A 17,386-nucleotide genomic window follows, 5' to 3' on the forward strand; every position below is an offset into this window, starting at 1 on the left:
GAGTGGTTAGGAATGTTACATAAATATTGTCTGTTATAGTAATATTGTTTTTAGGAATCTTAAACATTCATTTATATCATAATTAACCACCCTCCTTGTGTTTATATTAGGAATTATAGGACTGCCTATAACCTTGTACATGAATTGAGGGCCCATGAAACTAATATTCTGGAAATTAAGACGATGGCAGGATTTATAAACTACAAGGTATAGTTCTGTTTTGAAATAAAGGACTTTAAATGTTACCTTTTTAAAATGCAAAACTCAAAATCAGTTTCTTGATCCATAAAGGTGGTATTTAGTGAATTATGTTCTTCTTTTCGATGTCCTTTTACTCAAGAATGGCTTTGAGTCTCAGCAGCCTCATCGTAAGAGTTGTATTTTAAATGTATAGATATTGAGTATTAAAACTTGAGAGTGTTGCAGTGTTTGTAAGAGAAGGGAGTAGTAAGAAGAGAGCCGCCTTTTGTTGAATTTTAAGAAATGAATTTTAAGAATTTTAAAAACGTGACAAGTGTGTAAGCTTTTCTTGGCTTCATGACTCCACCATAGAAAAGATACATCTGTCCACTTGAGTGGGCTGTGTTTTGTTTTTGGAGACTCGGCATCACTAGTGCTGCATAAACTGGCCTCCAGCTCCAGGGCTCCAGTGAAGCTCTTGCCTTAGCCTGCCAGCCGAGTGCCTGGACTACAGCGTACACTGCCACTGCCGGCTCAGCTCACTTAGAGAAAACCTAACTGGTGTCCGAGCATTTTATGGTTGTGTATAGTAGAGATGTTTCTGTTTGTCCTGTGTCCATCTGTCCCACTCCACCCCTGTGCTGTGGCTGTTCCCTCCTCCCCCACTTCTCAGGGACAAGGCTATATTGTTTCCCCACTCACCTTTAAAGATGTCTGCTACCAGAAGGGTGATGGATAGTAGAGAACATATTTTTAGTGAGCACAAATCTCAAAGTGGCTATTCCCCTACCTGACAGTCCTTTTTAGGAAATTTTCTTGCCAATTACAGTAATATCTGTAACTCAAAATCTGTGGGTACTTACTATATTTTCAAATAGGAATATATTGGAAATAAGCCAATAGGTGATTGGTTATATAAATTTTTATGGGACGTTAATACAATTAAGAATGTGGCAGCTCCATCCATTGAAATGACAAGGTAGCTGTGTGTCTTAGTTTGGTTTCCATTACTGTGATAAAAATCATAACCCTGGTTTGTAACCTTCCTACTGCTGCAACCCTATAATACAGTAATAGATTCCTTATGATTGGTGACCCCCAACTGTAAAATTATTTCATTGCTACTTCATAACTGTAATTTTGTTACTGAATTATAAATATCTGTGTTTTCCAGTGGTTTTTTAAGGTTTATGAACCATTTCTAATGGTTACCAAAGGAGTTGTGGCCCACAGGTTGAGAGCCATTGCCTTAACTAAAAGCAAGCTGGGGAGGAAAGGGCTGGTTTGCATTAAATATCTCAGGTGCAGCTCACAATCCATTGAGGGAACATAGGAGGCAGGAGCTGATGCAGAGGCCATGGAGGAGTGCTGCTTTCTGGCTTGCTCTTCATGGCTTGCTCAGCCTGCTTTCTTACAGCGCTGAGGACCGATAGCCAACCTAGGAGTGGTACCACTCACAGAAGGCAGTCAAGAAATTGCCCTGAGGCTTGCTGGCTGGCCATCTGATGGAGGCGTTTTCTCAGTGAAGAACTCTTCATAGATCTGTCTAGGTTTGTGTCAAGCTGACAAAAGCCAGCTAGCACAATATGGTACTGTTAGTTGAAGAATGTAAGGTATAACTCAGCATAATTAGCCTGATGCCACATGGCTCCCAGTTTATAAATGTGAATACACACACACACACACACTTATCTGTTTGTAGACTATACTGCCTATATGCTAAACACTAATTGCGTCTGGAAGAAAAATTCCATGACTGAAGGACATGATGGATAATAAGCTTGTGGGGTTGGGAGCTGGCTTAGTGGGTAAAGAACTTGTGGCACAAGCATGAGGTCCCAGGTTCAGATCCTCAGAGCCCACATAAAAGCTGGGTGTGGGCCGTGTTCCTGTAACTGTAGCACTGCCTGTCTGGCTGTATCTGTGAGCTTCAGGTTCAGTGAGAGACCCTGTCTCCTAAGTGAGACGGAGAGCAGTAGAGCAAGATACTGTGAAGTAGTCTTCTGGCTTCTGCATCTGCACACAGGTATACATGCACACCACACACACATACTGCACATACACACATATGCACACAGGTATACATGCATACCACATGCACATACATCCTACACATACACACACGTGCACATACAGGTATACACGCTTACCACACACAATTATCCTGCACATACACACATGTGCACACACAGGTATACACACATACCACACACACACACATCCTGCACATACACACACGTGCACACACAGGTATACACACATACCACACACACACATCCTGCACATACACACACGTGCACTCATACACATAAAACATACAAACAGATTGTTTTTTATATATTTCTTTGTACCTAAGAAATAAAATTGAAAATTGTTATAAGCGTATGGGAATAAACGTAGGCTTTACGTCTTTGGGTTTCCATTTACCCTCAGTTCGTGTAGATTATACCATTTTTGAAACAATGTAGAGTTAATGTTCCAAGAAAAAACCATTTAGAAATTTTCTGTTATCTTTTTTGATGTATAAGCAACTAAACATCGATTATGCAACAGAAATATTTAGTTTTCTGGCAATTCTAATACTCAAAGTCAGTCTCTCCTGTATAAATTCCTTTTGGAAATAGTACAGCCCATTAGTATATTCTTTTGATGTAATTTTTAAAAATTCTACATTTTGAAAAGCTTTTGTAAGGTGTAGGACAAATTTAGTATATTGAATTATTTTACTTCATTTCTCAAAGCATTCTGATGGAGAGAATTCTATATTACAGAGAACTTCAGAGAGGGAAATTATGTAGTCTCTTATAGTTTTCTTTTTTTAATGTGTATGAATGTATCTTTAGACTTCTCTTATTTGGGGATTTATATTTTTCCAGATCTGTAGACTGTGTTTTCAGCACAATACCCCATTGGATGCGATTGCTCAGTTTCGAAAACACATTGACTTGTGTAAGAAAAAAATTGGAAGTGCGGAGCTGTCCTTTGAGCACGCTGCGTGGATGTCGAAACAGTATGTTTAAGTTGCATTTTCGTAATATTTTGAAAATAGAATGTGGGACTGGAAGAGGTGGCGTCACCTAAGGCCTTGGCTCTAAACTGAATTGAGTGGGTCTTTCTCTTACAGAGTTGGGTTTTAATGATATTTCCTAGGTGTGTATGTGAGAATAGTGAATATCGATTGGTGTGATTTCTTGATAGAAATTGGGAATTTATGGTACTATCTTTTACATTCAGCATGTATTCACCTGACTTACACTTGGTGTTTACATTCTGAAAATGTAAGAATGCACAAAGCAAAATTACCACTTGATAGAGCTTAGTGTTTGTCTCAGTCCGGGTTCCTCTTGCTGTGATGAAGTGCTATGACCAAAAGCAGCTTGGGAGCAAGGGCCTTGTTTCATCTGGCACTTCCAGGCCACCGCCTGTCACTGAGGGAAGTCAGGTAGAAACTCAAGACCAGAACCTGGAGGCAGGAGTGAAGCAGAGAGCAGGGAGGAGTACTGCTACTGCTTGTTCCTCATAGCGTACTCAGCCTGTGCTCTTCACCCAGGACCACCCTTCCAGAGCAACCGCTCATCAAGAAAATGCCCCACAGACTTATGGGAAATCTGTCGGAAGTGTTTTCCCAGTTGAGGTTCTTCTTCCCATGTAACTCTCGCTTGTATCAATTTAACAAGAAAAACAAACAGGACCAATGACTTGTCAACTTGACACACCAGCATATCACTGTTAAACTGTAACCCTTCATTTCTTTTTTATATTAATACCACAATATGAAACACACATACTTTTAAAAGTTGTTTTTTTCAAAAGCACTTTTATTTATTTATTTATTTATTTATTTATTTATTTATTTAATGTATGTAGGCTCTCTTCATATACACCTACGTGCCAGAAGAGGGCATCAGATCCCATTACAGATGGTCGTGAGCCACCATGTGAGTGCTGGGAATTGAACTCAGGACCTCTGGAAGAGCAGACAGTGCTCTTAACCGCTGAGCCATCTCTCTAGCTCCGAAGGTCACAGTGTTTAAAAATTCAAACACTTGAAACATACAGTCCCTTTAAAAGAAAAATTCAAACTTTCTCTAAAATAGCCGAGGTCTTCTATCTGTCAATTTTTATAAAGTAAGAAACAAGATAAAAATTGTCTTATCTCAAGGAAGAATCAGGGCAGTCACAGTCAACTTAAAGTAAAACCAAAGCCCAGCAGTATAAGGAATTCAGGACCCACTCCTGACCTGGGTTCTCCAGAGCCTGGGCCCTTCCCTTCCCCCACAGCACACATGGCCTGTCCCATAGGCTCAGGCCACCTCCACTCCACAGTAGCTGCTGTTTTGGGTGGTTGTCCCATGGTCCTGACATCTCCAGAATACTGGGGTCTCTACTGCAAATTGGCTGCATCTTCATCAGAAGCCTCTTGTGGTGTCACACTACAAGCCTCAGTCACTCTCTGACTTCTTCGTAAACCTGGTAACCTCGAAGACGTCACCTGGTTTGGCTGCCGCTTGAGATGTGGCCTTGGCCTCCTTTGGACCCCAGCTGGTATAAGGTGACCCTGGGAACATGTTCCCAGAAGATTTCACCTCAGTGAAAATGTCTCCTCTTAATCACACTAATTTCTTGCACCAGCTGATCAACATCTGTTTATTTAAAGCACCAGGTTAGCGCTAGTGCTGCAGGTCCTTTGCTAGTCACAGCTGATTCTTCAGTGATCAACTCTTACTCAGCAGTGTGAGATAAGCCTACCCTTGCCCCACAAATTGTTCTTTTGGTCATGGTATTTTATCACAGCAATAGAAAAGAAATCCTTCAGGAATTGGTACCAGCTTCATGGGATAGTAACCTGCTCATGTTATCATGCAATGGATTGTGAAGGCTTTTGGAACTTTGGGAAGAAAAAACCTGATGTTCAGTGCTAGGCTTTGAAAGGTAAGTGTTGAGAGATATGCAGACGATGGGGGTCTGAGAGTTGATCACTGAGGGAAGTCAGGGCTGGAACTCAAGGCAGGAACAGAAGCAGAGAGCAGGGAGGAATGTAAAGTTACTTCCAGAAATTCGCTTATTCCAGAAGAGTGAGGGTTAAGATCTAATACAGTGGTGCAGTCATGGGCTTGAGTTAAACACATCACAGATGACTTAAAGAATGTGCATGCATATCACTTATCAATAGTCTATGTTCTTATTTATAAATAATTAACTGTTATTCAATAGCCTTATTTACGAATATAGTGTATTAGTGGATGGTTTCCAGAATAAATAATTAGAAGTAAGCTGCTTTTTCCTCCTCTTCACTACTCATTCCTTTTATCTCTTGGTTTGTTCTCTTTAAGATTCCAGGCCTTTGGAGATTTATTTGATGAGGCCATTAAGTTGGGGTTGACAGCTATTCAAACACAGAACCCTGGTTTCTACTATCAGCAGGCAGCTTACTATGCCCAGGAGCGGAAACAGCAAGCAAAAGCCCTCTGTAACCACGATGTAAGTCCTGGCTTGCATCACCTCTCGCTCAGGACACTGATTACCCTCCCTTAAGAGAAGCTCGGGCTCATGGTCTTGGGTCCCCCGCCTTGTCTTTGAATATCTTTTGAATTTTTATGACTTTCTAGTTTTAACTCAGGAATTTCATGAATAGGGTATTTCTATTTATGTTTTGCATGTATTAAGATTTTAAGCTTTGGATTATTGTAATTTGAATATAGTATTTTAATAGATGATAAAAACTCAGTTTTGTAAAGAACATGTGGAGTGAGACATTAACAAATAAAATTTACTAGGGCATGAATTAATTCTGCTAAAACATAAATTGAGGCGCTTTTGTCAGAGGCACGATCTCTCAGCACAACATTTCGTTTTCAGAAGTAGGATGATGGATCTTTAGGGGAAGCACCGGTTAGTTATCAGGTTCCTGTAGGCTTATTGTTTGTATTGTAAAATAGAAACATTTTTTTTAAAGATTTGTTTATTTTTTATGTGCATTGCTGTTTTGCCTACATGTATGTCTGTGTCAGGGTGTCAGATCCTCCCAGAACTGGAGTTACAGTCAGTTGTGAGCTGCCATGTGGTCCCAGGTCTGGAAGAGCAGCCACTACTCTTTAACTGCTGAGCCATTGCTCCAGTCCTATAAAATAGGAATATTATAAGAATTTATAATATTAAATTATAAATATTATTATAAATTATTAAAATATGTAACAACAGGGAAACATGAGAAAAACAAAGCAAAAGTTTTGAAGAATATTCAGTGTTGGGCTGGAGAGGTGGCTTAGCGGTTAAGAGCACTGACTGCTCTTCCACAGTCCTGAATTCAGTTTCCAGCAACCATGTGGTGGCTCACAACCGTCTGTAATGGGATTTGATGTCTTCTTCTGTGTATCTGACAACTACAGTGTCCTCATATAAATAAATCTTTAAAAGAAAAATTCAGTGTTAAGGTGAAATGTCTGGAGTGTATTTAAATGGAAAAAGTAGGTTGAGAAGTTATGCTAATCAGTTACAACTAAAGCTTTGCATGATAACATGTGAGAATAATGTATAAGTGGCAGTAGATTTCATTAGTAATTGGAATTTTTTTTCCTTTTGGGTGTTTTATAATTTTTCAATAATGTGGTTATATTACAGTTTGGTTTTAAATACAAAAAAAGGAAAAAATAGTGTAAATATTTTCTTTCTAGGGTCAAAAAATACCGTTTTCTACCAAAAACAGAACTAATACAGAATAATGAAGAAAAGGGAGTCTTTCTTTAGTAGTCCATATGATGTTCTTATCTACACAGAGAGCATTTTATATATGAAAAACATATTAACCATCATTTGTAATAGTTTTCCTACTTTATTATAGCAAGGTGAAAAAAAAATATGAGAAAAAGAAGTCAGTTACTGTGAACTCAGCACAGAATCAGATTTCAGTTTTTACATGATTTCTTGTTTGTTCGTTTGTTTTTGCTTTTGTTTTTAAAGACAGGGTTTCTCTGTATAGTAGTGACTGTTCTGGAACTTAGTCTGTAGACCAGGCTGGCCTTGAACTCAGAGATCCATCTGCCCCTGCCCTGCCCCTGGAGTGCTGGCATTAAAGGTAGGCACCACCACTGCCCACTTCAGTTTTTGTAAGATTTCTAAATAAATCTTACAAAAGGATGTTAAAATATTTATAATGGTGCTATGTTACCAAGTACTTGATTTTTATATTTATGGATATCTCTTTATTCAATCAAAGATTGGGTTTGGGGTGGATGACCTAGACTCTTCTATAAATTTGATCTTTTGATTTCAGGCTGCTGTGATGTACCCCAGTCCTGATCCCTTAGAAACACAAACCGGTGTTCTTGACTTTTATGGACAGAGGCCCTGGAGACAAGGAATACTAAGTAAAGAATTTTCCTGTCTTTTTCTCTTAGCTTCAGGAAAACAGAGTTAGCTGTCATAATGTCTAATGCCTGATGGAATTATATTGAAGTGCATACATAGGCTTTTAAGACTTTTTAGAGTTTGCTTTCCTAGTCTGTTTATTTGTTTCTAAGATTTGTGCACTTAGTTTTTAGAATGGTTTCTTTCATTACATATTAAGAGTCCTAAATTAAAGGTAATGGTATGGTTTCTTTCATTGCATATTAAGAGTCCTAATTAAAGATAATGGTATTGTTAAAACATTTGAGTATTTAAGCATGCAACTTCAAGGATTTATTTAACATTTTAAAGTGACATTGCCATGTTCTGCCTTAAGCAGCATTTCTGGTTGCCTTTTGCACTCTGCATATTTGATGGGACGGCATCCATGGCAGTTTGCACCTTGTGAGGGGATGGATAGCACTCAGCAACTGGGGAAAGAACATCGGGGTTAGGAATGTTCTCAACAGAACAGAGACGGCAGAGAACTCTCTAGGTGAATAACGCTGTCTCTTAGAATCGTTATGATTCTAGAATATTTGCACATGGTACTCAAGTGAAGGATTCAAGTAACTCGTGTGAAGAGTTGTGTTACATGAGCTAAGATTGGTTGCTTCTTGTCTTAAATAGGCTTTGACCTCTCAGACCCAGAGAAAGAGAAAGCTGGGATTCTTGCCATTCAGCTGAAGGAGAGAAGTGTTGTCCATTCTGTGAGTCGCTTTCCCCAGTATAAACTGTTTGCCCACTATTCTAGTAAAATCCTTTTCATTCCAATGTCCTGTACCTTCTTTCTTCTGACAGGAAATAATAATCACTCTTCTGAGCAATGCTGTTGCACAATTCAAGAAGTACAAGTGTCCACGGATGAAAAGCCACCTTAGTATGTACCCACCATGTGCGGTTCTGGGCTGTGCCAAGGAGTGCTAGCTTACTTACACCTTCTCTTCCTTTGCAGTGGTTCAAATGGGAGAGGAGTATTATTATGCAAAGGATTATACCAAAGCTTTGAAGTGAGTCATATTGCTTATTTTCACAAGTGCTCTGATTGCCTTACAGTGAAATTGGGAAAGACGTTTATATGGAAGGGTTTGCTGTTACTGTGTCTGTTTTTATTAAGGCCTATCTTTGTGGTATTTTCTCAAGTGTCATCTGGTAGCATAACCCTGTGTGAACAGTGTCTGTTAGACCATCTCAGTAGGCTTTTTTGTATTTACACAAGGTTAGAAATGCACAAGCAGTTTCTCCATAGACCTGTCAGCCCTGTGGAGAAGCCCTTTCAGTGGCTCTTCTCTCTCTCAGGCTGCTGGACTACGTGATGTGTGACTACCGGAGCGAAGCGTGGTGGACTCTCCTCACGTCTATATTGACGACAGCCCTGAAGTGTTCGTACCTCATGGCCCAGTTAAAAGATTATATTACTTATTCTCTAGAACTCCTGGGAAGAGGTACGTGATGCTTTTTCTGTAAAGCCTAGCTCACACAGTGTTTGTATCATAAATATTTGTTTAAACTGGAATATTTCATTGTCAGATATTTAGAAGTGCTTTTATTCTGGGTGTGGTATAGCACATCTTTAATCCCAGCACTTGGGAGGTCAAGGCAGGGAGATCACTGTAAGTTCAAGGTTAACTGGTCTACTTAGTGTGTTCTACAGGGCTACATAGAGACCCTGTCTCAGAAAATCAGTAAGTAATACTTTTATTATATAAAATTCACCATGTTCAGCCATGTCAGAAGTACTTACTGTAAAATATCTTAAGGGGCTGGGACGATACCTCCATTGGTACAGTGCTCGCCTGACTTCAACTCCCAGTACCCATGTTAATGCCAGGCATGGTGGCCTGTGCTTCTAAGCCAAGCCCTGGGGCTTTGTACACAGGAAGATCCCTGTGACTAGTCAGTCTGTCATAATTGGTGAGCTCCAGGCCAATGATAGACCCTGTCTCATAGGAGGTACACGTAAAGAATGTGTTTTGTCAGGGCTGGAGAAGTAGCTCTGTTCCCAGCACCCTCAGGAAGTTTATAGTTGCCTGTAACCCCACAGTAGGGTGATGGTCTGACCTGCCTGTCTTACAGCTCTATTTCTTTCCCTATCTCAGCTTCAACTCTGAAAGATGACCAGAAATCTCGGATAGAAAAGAACCTCATGAATGTTTTAATGGTGGGTAGTAATTCCTTGTAGAAAGTGTATCTGCATCTGTGTGTGTTTTTCCTCAATTAGTTGAACAGCGTTTGAATTCTCATTGCAGAACGAAAGCCCTGACTCTGAACCTGACTGTGATGTCTTAGCAGTGAAGACTGCTCAGAAGCTGTGGGCGGACCGGGTCTCTCTGGCTGGCAGCAATGTCTTCACAATAGGTGTACAGGACTTCGTACCATTCGGTGTGTAGCCAACATCCAGGGTTCGTAGGAACCCTTTGAAGTGAATACATGCAGAATAATAAATATGAAAGAAGTCAGAGTGTAGCATCTCGTGGGTAATCATGAGTCTTATTTTTCTCTGCAGTGTTACAGCAATGTGCTATCAAATGTTTTGTTTTAACGTCGACAGGTATTTATTGAACAAATGTGTGAGTCGTGAAGACCTTCGTCTCATTTACTGTGACTTTAAAACACCACGGCAAAGAACAGTTTCTAGTTGTGTCTTACTTTCTTTTTTTTAAACCATGTTTTATGTATAACAGTAGAGTGTACATCAGCAGTTCTCAGCCTTCCTAACGCTCTGACCCTTTAATGCAGTTCCTCGTGTTGTGGTGACCTCCAACAATACAATGACTTCGCTGCTATTTCATAACTAATTATGCTAGTGTTATAAATCATAATGCACATATCTAATATGCAGTATACCTGATATGTGACCCCTAAAGGGGCCATTACCCCCAGGTTGAGAGCCACTGTTTTACATATTAAATAACACTATGCTAGAATGATTTGATGTTGTATACATTTGTTATACGTATATAATTCACAATTTAAATTTGCTTAGAAAAAGTGAATTTGAAAAAATTATTCTAAGGGGAGAGGTTTTGCAATCTGAAATATTCCCCTGTTCAAATACTTATATTTGTTTATTAAAATCTACTTTGCTTATTTATAATTCAAGTATAATATGAAGTGTCCTTGAGAAAATAGAATTTTAAAGTTGTATGTGTTAATGTCTAGGCAGGTATTTTGAATAAAATAATTCAAAATTGTTCTGTTCCTTTTGACACCAAGTTTTTATGGACAAAGTGTGGTTTTAAAATTTAAAAAGTTTTGAAGCCGGGCAGTGGTGGCACACACCTTTAATCCCAGCATTGGGAGGTAGAGGCAGGTGGATTTCTCAGTTGGAGGCTAGCCTGATCTACATAGTGAGTTCTAGGACAGCCAAGGCTGCATAGAGAAACCCTGTCTCAAAACAAATAGCACCCTCATGCCAATGGTCTTGAAGCGCCTTAGTTTACCTGTCTTTTCATAAGGAGTTGTGTTTGCATTGGCTAAGGACACCATGAGTGAGGAGGCAGTGAGGCAGAGGAGCTGCTTCTGTAAGACACTCAGGACTGTGCGCCAACGCCTGCTACTGTGTGACCCCGCCCCTCTCCTTTGATTTCTAGTACAATGCAAAGCCAAGTTCCATGCTCCGAGTTTCCACGTGGATGTCCCTGTGCAGTTTGACGTGTATCTGAAGGCTGACTGTCCGCACCCCATTAGGTTTTCTAAGCTCTGTGTCAGCTTCAATAACCAGGTAGTGTACCCACAAATGTTCCCACTGTGTGCATGGTCCCACTGTGTGCATGCATTGTAGCACTCAGGAAACTGTTGAGTGACTTTAGTGACATTTACATCTTACTGATTATCTGATTTTGGCTAGATTTATTTAGGAAAAATGTATTTCTATTTCCAAAGTCTTGCAATTCAGTGCTTTTTCTATTCTTATTTTTTTTTTTCATTTCCGTCTTAAGTAAGCCAGGAATACTATTCTTAGTTTTTATAATGTGTAGCTTGAATTTTAATATTCACTGTGATACTAGTCTAATTTTTAAAATCATGTACTTCATTTGTTTACCACTGTTAGTTTTTGTTTTAGAATTAATGTGTGCTTTACGTTAATTGAAATACTGGAATGGAGTGGACAGACTTGACGTGCACAGTGAACCTGCCCTGCAAGAGCAGGACTTCTCGGCCTACTTCCTAAACCGTCTAGTGTTTTCTATGCACACATAAGCAACATTTTCATACTATAGACATAGAAACATTTTAAAGTGTGATATACTAAAGCCAAGGGCCGAAGTTTATTCTCTCTCACCTAGGTGATCACTTAATAGTTATCTTCTGATCAACTAGAAAGTATATTAAGCCTTTAACAAACACATATATTGAAAGTTACAATATTCTCATGGTGAACCTAAAAAGATACTGTGTATCAAAACACACACACACACACACACACACACACTCAGGCACACATAAATAATATTAAAAAATAAGTTTTTTTTAAAAAGGAAAGAGTGATCGATAGTACTTTCCATTGCAACAAAGAACATATATTTTGTTTCTCCTTCAGAACTGGTATTTCAAAGCTTCCAGAAATCAGGCTGTGTGTGCCGTGCTAAATGTTTTTTTTTTTCTTTGTGTTAGCAGTGAGTAAGTACATGAACTCAGCATTCAAATAATTCTTTGTATGTGAAAACTAGTACATAGTCACATTAGTGATATTTGTGCTAGTGCCATGGTCCTCAACCTTCCTATGCTGTGACCCTTTTATACAGTTCCTCATGTTGTGGTGACCCCAACCATAAAATTATGTCATTGCTACTTCTACTTCATGCCTGTAATTTTGCTACTGTTATGAATTTTAATGTAAATATCTGATATACTGGATATCTGGTATGCAGCCCCTGTGAAAGGATGTCTGACCCCAATGGGTCACAACCTACTGGTTAAGAACCCCAGGCGAGAACTGAATGAGCTTTGAATCAGTGCTTGCTCAGTGTTGGCAAAAGATCTGTCTGCTGCTTGTACATGATGGATACTCATCTCTCTTTCAGGGCTACAACCAGTTCTGTGTGCTGGAGGAGGCATCCAGAGCAAGTGAAGTCCTTGAGAATCTGACTCAAGGAAAGATGTGCCTAGTCCCTAGCAAAACAAGAAAATTGTCCTTTAAATTTGTTGCAAAAACTGAAGACGTAGGAAAGAAAATTGAGGTAAATTGTGAAATTTGCTTAAAAATAATTTGAATGGCAAAAGTAGTAAGTATGTTTATGTTAAAATGTAAATAATGCATTCATAGTCGTTTGGTAGATTTCCTTCCATATGCTCTTTGTGGATACATTTGTACCGTGAAATGATTTAAAGACTGGGCCTGTGGATGTAGTTCAGTGGTACAATGAATGCCTCCTGGCGTGCACAAGGCCCTGGATTCAATCCCCAGCATGAAGGAGGACAGTGGAATTTACTGGACATCATGCTCTGTTCCTGGCTTTTTTTCACCAGTAGTATTACAAGTAGACATTATTTGCTCTGAGTTCATAAGACTAATCTCATTTTTTTAATGAATAAATTATCAGTTAAGGAGTTTTCAATGATTTATATTACATAATACATCAAATATATATAATAGGACCTAATTTCGACTTTACTTCTTTAGTGTTCAAACATTGCTGTTTGCATATATTTAAAGAAAATGAAGATACATTAATATTTTAGCATGTTGATATAGTATAAGATTTGAGAAGCTCTTCAGAACTGTATGGTGATGCATCCTTTAGATATGCCAACTGCATATCTTCAGTTCTAGCCTAGCTTGTGAGGTCCAGGGCATTCTAACCTGTGTGTCTCAGTCAGTCATCTGTAAGATCTGGGGTTTGGGGGGTTGTCAGTCCATTGGATGCTGACAGTGTTTATAGCATAGTAAGCACTCACTGAATGCTTGGTGTCCCTGACTTAAAGAGAGTGGTTAGCTGGGTCAAACCTTGGGACCACTGTTAAAATGTATGCACATAAGGTTATACTACTTACATTTGGATAGCAACCTCTCTTAAGTAAACAAATTTCTTATTGACTAATATCCAACACTTAGTTTCTTCCCTTTAAAAGTCCTTGATGACTTGACAAAATCTTCTTACATGTTTTACTGCCGTAGTTGGCAGCATGAACCTGGGAGAGATGGAGTCAAGTTTCAAGCAATGGCCAACTTTATTCAGAGGAGTGGACAGTCTGTATCTTGATGTTAAGAAGGGTCACCTGATTAAAGATGTCATGAATTCAAGCTGTGTATAATCACAAGGACAGTGCATGCGGCTTTCCATAGAGGCACAAACAATAACAATAGCCAGTTGTGATGACTGATCTCCAGTAAACTGATCAGTCCACTACACCTAGGAGAGGCACAAAAGCATAATCCAAGAACAGCTAGCTCTACGTTTTTGAAGAAACTGAGGTCATGAAACTTGTTTTCTTCCCAAGTGCTCAGAATTCCCCTTCCACAATTTCATTCTTGGGCTGTGTCTTAACACCTAGAGCTGTATTTTATTTTTTACTCGGTATCTGAGGAAACCTATCATTTAGTTAATAATTCTATGTTGGATCCTTTCATAAATGGGCTTATCTGAAAGTAATATTTGATTAATAAACCATTTCATTACTAACACTATAAGTACTTATAGCAGAAACATTTGTGGGATTAGACACTAGTTTGTAAGTTTATCAGTGGTACCTTCCTTATTTCCTTCAATGTCCACCAATAAGTATTTGTTCTGTCAAGAGCTGTGCTGGAGCCAGCATCATACGTATACATGCAGCCTCTTGGAAGTTGAGGGTATGGTCAGTGCCTGGCCAGGGTGATCGCCTAACAGCAGGCATTCTGCCCCTAGGTGAATGTTAGGTGTGATCGTCCTCACTGTGGATAGGTTGACAGGGGACAACGAAAAGCAGGTGTGTGATGGCGTTTCTGGTATGCCTTCTTTTTTCAGATCACCTCTGTGGATCTCTTTCTGGGCAGCGAGTCAGGCAGGTGTGTGGTGTTGAGCTGGCAGGGAGGAGGAGGGGATGCTGCTTCCTCCCAGGAAGCCCTGCAGGCTGCAAGGTCTTTCAAAAGGCGGCCAAAGCTTCCTGACGATGAGGTTCACTGGGACAGCATCATAATCCAGGCAAGCACAATGTACGTGTACTTTGAAAACATTAAGATTGTCTTACTTCCTTTGGAGGAATACCTTACTTACTTTGTTTCTTTACGCTGCTTATTGAGCTATTTCTTTTCAAAGGATCATTTCCAGAGTCCCAAACATTTCTGTACATCTGCGACATGAGCCTCCTGCTCTCATGAATGAGATGTATTGTTTAGTTGTAACTGTTCAATCCCATGAAAAATCTCACATCAGGGATGTGAAGCTCACTGCTGGCCTAAAGCCAGGTAAGCATTCATTTTGTGAGTTTATAACATTGTAAGTTGGATCAGTGTCCATGTATTATGTTGGTTGAAAAGGCACTGTGGTTTTTTTGTACTGTTGAAATTTGCCATTTAATATTAGAATACACTAGTAAATGTGGTTATATTAAACATGGTTTTAATGTAGATTTCTCACTTCTTTGATAATTACTGTTTATTTAATATTTATATTACACTATGAAAGTTGTATTACACAAAAAGCAGGTTTGAGTGATTTTCTTTAAAAAACTTTTCGGTTGTATAAACTTTTCCTCATTTGGGTATAGCATGCATGTGGAGGTCAGAGGACAGCTGTGGGGGTTGATTATGTCCCTCTGTCCTGTGTGTCAGGTCGTCAGGCTAGGCAGCATGTACTTTTTTTTACCTGTTGACCCATTGAGCGGTTTTCTCATACAAGTTAAAAATGAGTGATAAAGCATTGGCGGTAGCTCACAACATCAACAGCACATCTGGCCTGCTCACACACACTGTGGTGGTGGTTCAAGAGCTTCTGGAAAGGAAACAAGACACTTGAGGGGCTCAGTGAGCAGCCCTCAGGCGCTGACCGTTGGAGAGCACTCTTCAAAGCTGATATTTGCAGGCCAGAGAATTCATGGACTGTGCCGTGGTAATCAGTGTTTAAGACAAGTGAGAAAGGCGCAGAAGTGCCCGCAACAGATGCCTCCGTGAGCTGACTGAAAAGAAAAAAGTTCATCATTTTGAACTGTCGCTCTCATATGAGGAACAACAGGAAACTTTTTCTGATCAGATGGCGAAGCAAGAAAGATCGAACAGACGGATGGATGAATGGATGAATGAATGAATGAATGAATGAATGAATGAATGAATGAATGAATGGACTGTATAAACCAGCTGGTAACGACCAGCTCCGTGGTGGAGAATCAGCTCCCAAGCACTTTGTGGAGACAGACTTGCAACAACACAGCTCATGGCCATTGCTGCCCTGCTGCTCCTTTGATCCAGTGTAGCTTTCTGCATTAACCACTGTCCACAGCGTTCTGCAGGGACGCGCTTCCACAACCAGCAGGGTGCGATGCCTGCCAGGAGTGTGCTCAGTCCCTGAGCACAGATATTTATTTACACTGTAAGAGTAAAACTTCTTTCTCACTGGCAAAAATATATTGATTATAACAGTTCCAACTTTGATCCATAAAGATGTGTTTGAGCCCACTTACAGTGAATTAAAATGCACAGTCTGAAACCACAATTCCCTTCACACAAACATAGGAACAAGGTAAACACCATTGCGTCAATGGTAGGATATTTATTTAAAAGACGGTATGATAGAGTGTTCTTCTTATAGTGTCGATTATTATAATGTCCTGAAACATCACTCTATCAACCTTCACAGGGCAGGATGCCAACCTAACTCAGAAAACTCACGTGACACTTCACGGAGCAGAGCTGTGTGATGAGTCCTACCCAGCCCTACTCACTGACATTCCTGTGGGAGACTTACACCCAGGAGAGCAGGTGAGCATGGCCAGCAGGGACTGGAGAGGGCAGGAGGTGGGCTGTAGTTCTACAGTGGCATAGCCACACACTGGAAACGCGATTGACCTACCGAGCATCCCCTAGCATTATACGTCATTAGATTTGTCCATGCAGGGGGTTTAGAACAGGTGACCCTCCTTGGACTGCTTGTTGCTGCTGGTGAAACTTCTGTTTCCAAGTCACATAAGAAGTTGGTGAGGGGTTGAAGGAGAGCGTGAGAAGGTGGAGGATTATGTCATGGAGGTTGGCTCAGGGTTCTGGGTGTCTGGTCCTTGGTCACATGGGTTACACTGTAACAGCCTGCATAAAGTATCTAACAGATATCTCTAAATGGGAACATCATTTTAGAATATCTGGAGGAAGTCTCTGTAACATTAAATTTACAATACTTACTGTGTTGCAGCTAGAGAAAACAGTATATGTTCGCTGTGGAACAGTGGGTTCCAGAATGTTCCTTGTGTATGTTTCTTACCTCATCAATACAACTGTTGAAGGAAAAGAAATTATTTGCAAGTGTCACAAGGTATTTTTTTTCATGACTACTTCTACTTTATGTTACTTTAATATCTTTTTGGTCTTAGCAGTAATATATTATCTTATAGGTTGGTCTCTCAGCCTAACAGAAGCAAAAGCCCAGGAATTGAGGATAATAGTGTGGTTTTTGTAAAAGTTGTCCATTTATAAGTTATTGGGAGAGAAAAGGTTGTTGAAAGGGTCACTTAGCAGACGGGCTGCTAAACCCCACACATTATGTGAACTGTTTTTGTTTTTTTTGAGGCAGGATCATACTACATAGCCCTGGTTGTTCTAGAACTCACTCTGTAGACCAGACTGGCTCAATCTCACAGAGATCTGCCTGCCTGCCTCTCCTTCCAGAATGCTGGTTAAAAAGGCCTGTGC

The 17,386-nt window shown here is 39.9% G+C and overlaps 1 protein-coding gene across 1 annotated transcript in view; it reads left to right on the forward strand.

Moving 5' to 3' along the window:
- The window catches only part of Trappc11 (trafficking protein particle complex 11), a 40,972-nt gene that overhangs the window by 10,297 nt on the left and 13,289 nt on the right, over positions 1 to 17,386 (forward strand). Inside the window, exons 8-23 of the mRNA XM_028757650.1 lie at positions 111 to 207; positions 3,057 to 3,190; positions 5,514 to 5,661; positions 7,454 to 7,547; positions 8,197 to 8,276; positions 8,368 to 8,446; positions 8,522 to 8,576; positions 8,866 to 9,011; positions 9,666 to 9,727; positions 9,816 to 9,948; positions 11,160 to 11,290; positions 12,594 to 12,749; positions 14,517 to 14,704; positions 14,808 to 14,956; positions 16,344 to 16,465; positions 16,890 to 17,009. Of these exons, the coding sequence (XP_028613483.1) occupies positions 111 to 207; positions 3,057 to 3,190; positions 5,514 to 5,661; positions 7,454 to 7,547; positions 8,197 to 8,276; positions 8,368 to 8,446; positions 8,522 to 8,576; positions 8,866 to 9,011; positions 9,666 to 9,727; positions 9,816 to 9,948; positions 11,160 to 11,290; positions 12,594 to 12,749; positions 14,517 to 14,704; positions 14,808 to 14,956; positions 16,344 to 16,465; positions 16,890 to 17,009 (1,894 nt within the window). The remainder of the gene's footprint in view (positions 1 to 110; positions 208 to 3,056; positions 3,191 to 5,513; positions 5,662 to 7,453; positions 7,548 to 8,196; positions 8,277 to 8,367; positions 8,447 to 8,521; positions 8,577 to 8,865; positions 9,012 to 9,665; positions 9,728 to 9,815; positions 9,949 to 11,159; positions 11,291 to 12,593; positions 12,750 to 14,516; positions 14,705 to 14,807; positions 14,957 to 16,343; positions 16,466 to 16,889; positions 17,010 to 17,386) is intronic.

This window comes from Grammomys surdaster, unplaced genomic scaffold (assembly GCF_004785775.1).
Source record: "Grammomys surdaster isolate TR1022 unplaced genomic scaffold, NIH_TR_1.0 126178, whole genome shotgun sequence".
Taxonomy (NCBI): domain Eukaryota; kingdom Metazoa; phylum Chordata; class Mammalia; order Rodentia; family Muridae; genus Grammomys; species Grammomys surdaster.